The sequence below is a fragment of the Limulus polyphemus genome, unplaced genomic scaffold (genome assembly GCF_000517525.1).
Source record: "Limulus polyphemus unplaced genomic scaffold, Limulus_polyphemus-2.1.2 Scaffold1866, whole genome shotgun sequence".
NCBI lineage: Eukaryota > Metazoa > Arthropoda > Merostomata > Xiphosura > Limulidae > Limulus > Limulus polyphemus.
In genome coordinates, this window is record NW_013667476.1 from 84,433 (window position 1) to 95,253 (window position 10,821).

At 31.9% G+C, this 10,821-nt stretch overlaps 1 protein-coding gene across 1 annotated transcript in view; it reads left to right on the plus strand.

Annotated features, from left to right (window-relative positions):
* Positions 1-10,821, plus strand: part of LOC106465200 (pleckstrin homology domain-containing family D member 1-like) — a 41,484-nt gene that overhangs the window by 16,729 nt on the left and 13,934 nt on the right. The window contains exons 4-5 of the mRNA XM_013925401.1: positions 8,779-8,939; positions 9,479-9,569. Of these exons, the coding sequence (XP_013780855.1) occupies positions 8,779-8,939; positions 9,479-9,569 (252 nt within the window). The remainder of the gene's footprint in view (positions 1-8,778; positions 8,940-9,478; positions 9,570-10,821) is intronic.

Here is a 10,821-nt window from a genome sequence, read left to right on the forward strand (position 1 = left end):
TGCTATAATCTATTGTCATTCTAGAACGAAAGAAGCATAATTTATATTTATTTCCTTTTTTTTTTTGCCATAACTTTTAAATTAGTAATCACATCATCACATTTTTTATTTAAATTTTAAGATTTCCTAAGTGATGTTTTTCTCATACCTTTTTTTCTTGGAATGTTGACTATCCAACATGCTAAGTAATTTTGATTTTAAGATTAAAAGTACTTTTATACATCAGAATATTTTCAAAATTCACATGCAAAATCTTTATAACCTCCAGATAATTATCAAATGTTTTTTTTTTAACATCTTTTTGTTTTATCAGTTATTTTCATTACTGTATCTCTGTACAAGTTGGAATGATTTGATCGACCTCATAACCACCATAAAAAATTAGGAAATAAATATAACTTATGCTCTTTTCGTTCTAGAATGACTACAAATTATAATATGCAAACACAAATATTTAGTCTAAGTAGCTTAAATCTCATAACATTATACATTTATACATATTTATTAATTTCATTATATTGACCTTTCAGTTGTACCTAGCTAACATTACAGAAGTTGCAATGACGCGGCAAACGTGCACTCATGTTACCGTATCCAAGAGTATAAAATTGACCTTTACAAAGTTACATGTCTTGGGTATGTTTTAGTGGACTAGTATTTTATAAATTACAGTCACATTTCAGTTATAATACATTATTACTATTTACAAATAAGTTCTTAAAATTATTTTTCTTAAACATAGAACAGTAAATAAAGAAGTATAGCAAACAATTATCTTTTCTAGTTACGAACTTTGTTCTCATTTGCTGCTTGCTATAGATTGCTAAGCCTTATCAAATTTTGCAAACGGAGGATGTGAAATGAAATAATCTTTTTTTAGGTCTTATATATACATTTTGAAATAACCAAAAATCATAAATTACTAGATCAATATCATAGAATTCCACTATATTTTATCAAACTTAGTAACTAAGCTGTATTTGGGTCTAAAAAATATGGAATTTTCGAGCTCACTAAAGTATTACCTTACCACTTGGAATCTAGCATAAAAGTTATGAGTTTGATACCCGAATACTTCAAAGAGGCTGAGAAAGTCTCTAGGGGGACATTCTGAGCTTTTGATTGGTTATTCACACTTCATACTCAGAACTACGTGTACATAAACAAGTATTTCCAAAAATGGAAAGAGTTAAGCAGGGCCACTGTGTTTGATTCAGTAAATGTAGTGACATTGCAGCAAATAGAAAACATAGGAGGTTCTTATTTTATATTCTAGTTTGTCAATATTAGTAATTTGAGTTCCTAATTTATAAGAAAGTATAGGCTTTGTATTTGTACATTAAAAACATCTAATTTGAACTAATTTTACATTCAACATACCACATGACACAAAAAAATCAATATTTAGGATTTCTTTTTTAATATTTACTTTTAAATTAAGAAATTAACTAATGTATAATACTAATATTTTGAATGCATGATAACAAATGCACCGACATGGCCTTTGACCCCTGACCCATGTTGATAGGGTTAACTGTTTCCCATACAGGGTTGGTCGATGTGACTGACCTTGTAACTGCAAAGTAACCATCAGTTTTCATACTATAACTTTTAATATGTTTGTCTATAATCATGAAATTTGGCAAGCATTCAGTAAATCTTACAAGCCTTTTATACAAAAAAATCAGATTTTTTAATTATTTTTGCTAAAGATTTCACCATAAATATATTGTTGACTGCTCTAAGTGCAAAGGAATTCTCATGTTAAGATTAAAAATACTTTTCTTAATCTGAAAAATTTTTTAATCTAATTTGTATAACCTCTAAAAATCTGTTAGATAGATGTCAAACTTTTGCTTTTAGGAGAACTTTTTATTTTATCTTTTATTTTCTTTACCTTAACTGTATTTAGACTTGGTTAATTTGACTAACCTTGTAATCCCCATAAAAAAAAAAAGTATGAAATAATTCTGAATTACCCTTTTTTTCTTTCTAGAAAGACTAATTTGTAACAGAAAGCTACAGGTAGTGGACAAAAAAAAATAGAAACACCTGGGTAAATGAGGGATAATGCAGAGGCTACTACACAGTTGTGGTTCATCCATTAATTAAGCATTAAGTAACATCTCAGCATACATAGGATCATGTATAAAAATGCTGGGCAGGCCTTGTTGTCTGTAATCATGGCTGCAAGAGGAGACCTCAGTGACTTTGAAAGGGGGTGATTGTTAGGGCGCATTTGGTGGGAGCTTCAATGACCAAGACAGCTCAACTTGCTGATGTTTCATGAGCTACTGTGTCTAAGGTGATGTCACCATGAAACTTTGAGAGAAAGACATCATCAGCAAAGGGCAACAGTGGGCAGAAGCACATACTCCAGGATTATGATGTCTGTGCATTAATTTGAACTGAAGGCAAAACAGGTGAGCATTCGCAAATCACTTGACCTCAAATTTTAACCTGGAGCAAGAGCAGCCAGTTTCATCAAAAATGGTCAGTCGAGAACTCCACAAAATAGGATATCATAGTTGGGTTGCACAGCACAAACTGCTCATCACACCTGGCAATGCATGGTTGCACGTCCAGTGGTGCAAAAAAGCACAGGCTATGGACTACCAAGCAGTGGAAATGTGATATAGTAATGGTGTGAGGCACATATTCCTGGCATGGTTTGGGTGCACTCATACCCTTAAAAGGCAAGGTTGATGCCAATCGTTAATGGTACTGAGTGATCATCTTCACCCCATGTTACAGCTTATCTGTCCTGCAGAGAGAGAGAGGTGTCTTTCAAGATGACAGTGCCCCCATCCACAGAGCGCGAGTAGTTGCTCAATGGTTTGAGGAGCATGACACTGCCGTTATCCATATGTCATGGCCTTCTCATCCACCAGATCTGAACCCAATTGAGCATGTATGGGATATTCTGGAATGACACCTTAGACAGCATTTACCACTTCTATCAACTAGGTGTGAGTTGATTGACAGTCTTGTGGAAGAGTGGTGTCACATTCCTCCTGCAGAATTCCAGATGCTGGTAGACACAATGCCATGGTGCATACAGGCTATACTGGCCATATGTGGTGGCTCAACACACTATTAAGTGACTTTACATTGGTGTTTCCATTTTTATGGCCACTACCTGTATATTTATTTACCCTATATAACTTAAGGCTCAGAAAAGTCTACATCTTTGTATATTTTATTGCACTTTAAACTGTGTTTAATTAATAATCCTGATGCACAATTAGGAAATCACTCAGCAAACGTGTAGCATAAGTTACTATATTGAATGATGTAACAGACAAGCTAGTCGCAAGTATACCTCATGAATAATTACTGATAATATGTTTCATTAACTTAACTTATCTAACCTAATTAGTTTCTAATTTTTATATTTTAGTTACTTTTACAATAATAAAAAATATATATGAAAAACAAGAAATGTAGTACTTAACTTTGACCTCTTGTTTTTTGCTGTCAGTTGCTGATGAAATTTAAACTTCCTTTCTTTTTGTATTGATGGTACTTGTATTACTGCACTAAATAATTTTTATTTACTTAAATAATGCAACTATGAACAAGGAATAATAACATGCACAAAGCAAACAGTTTAATTGGCTTTCTAATTAAAATGAGTAGCTTAAAATAATTCCCTTAGTTCCTTTATCCAAACACCATGAGATAAACTTTCAATCTGAATATGAAATTGATAATACTCTATATTGAAAACAATATAGCATTATATGTCATTTGATAAATTAAAACCGTGTCTTTCTGTTAATTATAAATGTTATTATATGAAATGTAAGAGAGAATTATTTTAAATTTATGAAAGAGGGGATGTGGGTCTGATTTTCTAGTTTATGACTCCAGAAGATTGAAAGCTATAAAAATTAAACTTTGCCGTAATAATACATATTTTATAATGATTAATTTACATTAAATTTTGTACTTCAGAGAGGGGTTACAGTAAATAAATTAGAGAATGGAAAAGACCTAGAGAACAAATGTCATGATTTTCATACTAGACAAGATTGAGGATTTATTTAAATATTTTCTTATACAATTTTTAAGAAATTAAATCTTATATAAAATTAAAATCTGATTTATTAGCTAAGGTTTGATCCCAATTTATTCAGATACATTGAAAAAAAAAGTAAGTTAATTAAAATTTAAAGGTTACTCTTTAAAATATAGTGACATATGCACTTTATCTGCTATTAGCTAGAGGGTTAATTGGCTTACTGACAGACATCTGACCAAACACAAAATGTCTTGAGAAGTCAAAGGTATTCAAACACCTCTAGTATCTCTGAGCTCCTTAAAAGGGCAATGACAGACAATCAAGAAGGAATAGCATAGATAGAGACTTTAAATCTTTTGCCATACTCCTTAATTGTGTACTTTTGCTTGCCTGTTGTGTAGAAATATATAGATTAGTCATTTTTCTTTCATCGGACATTATTGTTATTTGGATTTTTAGATGGAGCCTAAATTGAATGGGGATGAATGTTGGGGGAGCAGGTATACAACAGAAATCTTAGAATAATTCTCAATAATTAAGGAATTTCACAAATGAAAACATATTGTCACAAGTTCTGAAATTATTGTCAGTCTGATAAGCTACGATGTACATGTGACAGGAGAATTTTTAACAGAATAAAACCATCAAGCCTATGTAATTTTTCCTACTTTTTTCTTTCAGGAAAATGTATGAAATATCCATATACTGTGCTTATGACTTGTAAATGGGGGAAAAACCAGAATATAATTCATGAACAAGACAAGAGTTTGGGGGGGGGGGAGTCTAGTATGACAGGCAGAAGTTCATGCACGAAACTACATAATATTGTATATATGCCTTTTAAAAGACTTGGTTTGTGAATTATTGGTCAGTAATGTGCCTAGTAGAAACTGATTTATACAAGCAATTCCTCAGTATTTCATGAAATGACAAGCTTGTACTTAATTGGTCTAATCATTGCAATTGTAAACACTTGTATGTAATATCTGTCTAAATATTTAACAAAATGACCAGTTTGTTAACTGGTTTGTAATTTTGATCGTTGCATCATGAATTAAAATGTCAAACATCTAGTGCTTGCTTATCATCCTAGCAGTAAAGAATGTGAATATTTAGTGCTCCAAAATGGTTGAGAATGAACCAGAGAGCATATAGATCACTTTGCTGTATGGGTTGGGACCCAGGATAGCCAATAGTTTATTATGTTCTTCTCATCAAACACCATCACATGCTTTAGTCATTTACTGTCCACACTATATATGTTAAGCTTACAGAAGACATGTTTGCATCTTAGATAAGCATTTCTTTTAACTGTTTGTCTTTTAATAATAGTTATTGTAGTGTCTTCACATAGTGGCATTGGAGACAGTCAAATTCTCATCACTTTTGAAAGAACTGACCAATTAAGACATGGTCTTATGTCTGTTTCATAGATAGTCAAATTCTCATCACTTTTGAGAAAAACTGATAAATTAAGACATTGCCTTACATCTTTCAAAAGAGCTGATCAATTAAGACTTGGCCTTACATCTGTTGCACTTTACAACTGCATCCAGTCATATACTTTTTTTTCTATGGTCTGTAACCAGCATTTGTAGACACAGTTTTTCCTAATGACGGATTATTCTCTTTAAATTGAAATTATAATGATAGATATCGATGATCAGCTGATCAAAGAAGCCAGCTTTCATAAAAATGCTCCTGTCAGACTTGTACCCATTACAATGTCCTTTTGAAAAACTTATAGATCCTGCAGACTTTCTATGATGTAACTACATCTTTGCATATACAAGGCTTTGTCTTTATGTATGATCAGTGTAAGAAATAAATTAATTGCATAGGCAAGGAAAAAACAAAATGCAAAATAGAATATAATGTAGTGGTAAATACTCGCCAAATTAAAATAACTTTATTAATAAAACAACAGCCCTTCATTAGGTTACCAGTGGCAATGAAACTTAATATAAGGGTTAGGTTGAAAGAACAAATAACACTTGGCTGGAAGGCTCGAGAGCATTTTCCTGAAACTACAAATGAGGTAAGGGAAGTAACATATAAAATAAGAACAATAATATAATAATAATAAAAAGTATAAAAATTGTATAAATAAAGTTAATCGTAGTAAATAAACAACAAAAAAAGGAAACTTAGAACTAAAATACAGGCAACAATGTAAGAAAATGAATGAAAATGTGCATCGGGTAATATTGTTCAAAGGGGTACAACAATAAAAGGTATGTGAACTAAATAGAAGTGAAGAACGATAGTGAAAAGAAAGGAATATAAAGGTAACAAAAGTGGGTGACTGAAGTGAACTGGCTAGAAAGGAAAAAGAGTGCGAACATTGAACGAAAAGGTTGTATCCAATAAATGTCAGTGTGAGAAAGTATAGAAAAAGTGTAGGGTAGAGAAATGGAAAAGATAAAGTTAGAGAAAAGAGAACTTTTCATTCAATCCAAAGGGATTAACAGTGCCTAATCTAAAAATCAAAAGTTTTTCTAGGCATTCTCTTTGAGTTACAGTGGATGGAGCAAATGTGAGTCTAAGTATGGCGAAGTCGGACATGCAATGTGAAAGGTTATTAAAGTGTCTACCTGTGGGTTTTGTAGTGTTATTATTTCTTACATAAGAAAGATGTTCACTTGAACGATCCCATAAACAGCGACCCATTTGACCAACATATAGCACTTTTTACAGCATACACAGTATATTGGGCTTGTTGAAATGCAAGTGAATGATTGTCGTATTTGAAATTTCCCATTGGTGCCAGATATGGATGTTGTGGTGTTAACATATTGCCAGGTTATGTATTTCTTTCTGTGACAACAAGCTGTATCCGGGTTCACACTAGGGGTAGATTTCTGGATGACACTGTGGACTAAAATGTTTTTATACTTTTATCATGTATGTAATTGACAAGTGGAGGTTCTTTAAAATTTTGGAAGTTATGGGGTCGTCAGTGAGGATGTTGAAGTTTTGTTTGATGATTTGGCCAACTTTAGAGGTATTAGGAGGGTAAGTAAAGATAAGTGGTAATCGAGAGTTTGTAGACTTGGAATTAAGTGTTAGGGTGTATTGTCGAGTTACAGAATGGGTGCATTGGGTGGCTTTTTCTAATAAAGACTTGGGGTAGAAACGACTGATAAAGAAATATTTCATATCTTCAGATTTTGACTCGTAATCAGTTTGTTCACTGCAGAGTCTGCGCAATCTTAGGAATTGGGAATATGGAAGAGATTGAAATATATGATGGGGATGGAAATAGTCATAGCGGGTTTGTAGTGTACTGAAGTTGGTAAATGACAATGTTCAATGGAGACGAGAATGTCTAAAAAGTGTAAGCTCTTTGAGGAAACTGTCCATGTAAGTACTGGGTGGAAGGAGGAAACGAAGTGTAAGAATTGATTTAATTTGCACAAGGGTATGCTGGTTGCACCAACAATGTCACCAATATAACATCTGTAAAGAGTAGGAAGTGTTCCTTGATATGTAAAGAAAATCTGATTCTCTGTATAACCAACAAACAATGAAGCATGAGAAGGACTCGTTTTAGTACTCATAGCAACACCTTTTGTTTGTTGAGAAAATTTGCCATTAAAGGAGAATCCGTTCAGGGTTAATTCAAGTTCGGTTTAGTGAAGAATGCAGATATAGGTAATGCTTGAGGGCTTTCATACCATTGTTATTGGGAATTAATGTGTAGATGTTTGTATGTCCATGGTGAATATATACTGTTCACTACTACAGAATTGAAAATTCTTGAAAGTTCGGAGTGCGTCATGTCTTTTAACTAGGAAGAGACGAGACGATGGGCTTAAGGATGTCATCAAGGAAAGACAAAATTAATTTGGTAGAGCAGTTACAGGCTGAAATAATTGGGCAACCAGGGTCCCTTAGGGAGGAGGTAAAATTCTTGGGTTCTGGGATAACTAACAATTAGATTTGTAGCATCCAACGGCAAGTTACCTGTAAGAATCAAATTGTTAATAGTAGTTTTTGAAAAAAAAATATATGATCAGTCTATTTTGCATATGCGTGTAAATGATATGTTTTAAGAATGTGTATGAAAAACTTCAAATAAAGTGTTTAGTCTGTGTGTGTGTGTATAATGCATAGACATACAAAATGCTTGAAATTTAAATAAAGAAGAAATGTTTTCTGTTGCTTTAAAATTCTAAGTAATTTATTAATGTAAAGTATGGCTGATAAAATGTTACATTATCCTTTTCTACGTATAAAGGTTCCATTTCACATTTTCTGAATTTCTGTTATAAATTATTCTAAAGTGATGAACATGCGCGTGTACTTTAATTCACTTCCTCTTGTGGTTTTCTGAGATGTCTTCCTTCTGCATTTAGTTGAATAGAGTCATAAGTATGAGTTTATTGATATGTGTAGTTATTTTTTAATGCTCTTACTTTTTAAATTTACTGTTTTTACCCTTGTACAATTGTTGCCAGAGCTTTATAGAGATTTGTCTCTATTTAGTGCTCATGTTAAGCTGTGGTGATATATTTCACTTATAGAACAAATATATATATATATATATAACTATTTCTTCCAAAACATAGTCATGTTATAGGTCTTTTATTTCAAATGTAGTTGTTTCATAGAAGTCAAACCAATCTTCACGATGACTGCAAGTATTCATTACTTTCCCATAAGTTATTTTTGATATTATTTGCTAAATATTTAGAAACATGAAAAACATCTTCACAACATTTTAAGGATCTTGTCTTTTCTTGGTCCGGTAGGATCTGGCTGAAGAAAGAGAACGAACTCTAGAACTTTTAAAGAAACGTGACCAAGAAAACTTGCAGTTGTTTTGCACTACAGAAGAGTTACATAAAGATTTAAGAGAAATTGAAGAAGAAACACAAATGTTGTTGCAAGAAAAACAGGAACTTGAAGCAAAGTATTGATTTTTCTCTATACCCATAATAATTTTACAAGACATGCTAACATAGTAGAGCATATTATTAAGGCATTGATGTAAATGTTTCATGTTTATTATCTAGGAAATGTTGAGACAATTACATAAATATAAACATCTTTAGATTTCAAGCAGGCTGCAAATAGAACAGAATCTCTAAAGTGGTCTTTATTTAGTAAAGTGCAAAGAAATCAGTTTCAAGCAGGACTACAGAAGTTTTAAGTGACATCTTTGTTAAGAAATATATGCTATAAATTTATAGATAAAACAAGCTATTTTTTAAAATGCCTAAAGTATTTTAATTACTTTAAGAGAAACTACTGATTTGTGATGGCGTGTTCTGTTGACACTGTATGTCATTTATCATCATCATCATATATTGGTATTATAGATGTCTATTACTTCTGTTGTGTATTAATCTATATCAAACTTATTTTATTCTGTGAATTGTGAATCACTAAAGACTGTCTTATTTTTGTAGTGATGCTTATATTCTTTCTCTGTTTCTTGTTTTTATTTAGAGTTACTAATAATGAAATTCAAGCAAAAATGTTGGAGGAAGAAAAACAGATTTTCAGTGAACAAGCAGATCACTTGCTTTCCTCATTAAATGTATGTATATAATGTCTGTATTGTTTTTATTATTGGAAAATACAAATTATTTTATTTTCAAAAGGTTTAGTACATATCCAGAATTAACCCTTTTACTGCTGTGTGCATTATATGATGTTTCCATAATTAACTGCTCGATGCATCATAGGATGTTTCAGTTTTTCCTGCCACCATTTGAATTCCTAGCTGATATTTGGTTGTACCAGTGACCCATAGATGTCACCTCTGATACCTATAAAAAATATCTACACTTCTCAGTTACCCAGAGATAAGTATGGAAGAAGCACCCACATCAATAGCTCGGGGCAGGTCGCAAATGGTAAATTTTTTCACATGAGGTGGGAGTTTTTTCATCTCACCTGAGCAGTGAAGGGGTTAAGCTTTTTGTGAAAACAGCATTCAGTTACCAGCATGCTCTGTCAAATAATTGTGTGCTACACTTGCTAGATGTGCTGGTGGTATTAAATATTTTTTATTTAATTTTTTAATTTTTACATTCTAGATTCTTTTATAATAATAATAACTAAAAATATACATAAACAAGAAATTTAGTACTTGTGGATCTTGTGCCTTTTGCTCTCAGACCCAATGAAACTTAACCTTACTTTTTGGTAATGATGCTAGGATTACATAAAATAATTTTTATCTGTTTCAAATATGCAATTAAGAACACAAAATAATAACATTCAAAAAACTACAGTGAACCAAAACTATTATAATTTAACTGGCTTTCTAACTAAGCTATAAGTGAATTAAATTATTTCCCTTACTTTGTTGAAGTGGCCTCATAAGGCACTTTGACCAAGCTGTACTCATAGGCATTAAGGTGCATGTTAATATTCTTTTAGTATTTATTCAGAATTTTTCTTGAAACAGTTGGTGCACCTTTATATGGCACATTAACCCTCTCTTCAAGGACATCTTTTTCTGCACATATCACAAGGTTTTAGTGAGTTCAAAATCTAATTGGTATTCCTATGAATATAGTATAAAAATGTAGCTATGATCATATTTTAACTCTTTCAATCCAGGCTTGGTCGATTTGACTGACCACCTGACCTCTTTGTGCTCAATTAAAGTGTTTATAGATTTGATACTACTAACTTTTAATATAATATGTATATCTTCACAAAATTTGGCAGTCTTTCAGTAAACATTATAATTCTTTCATATACAAAAAGTAATATTTTTAGTGAAGTGTTTTAAATAAACTAAAAAAGATTTTTCCATGACTATATCGAATATTTGTTTT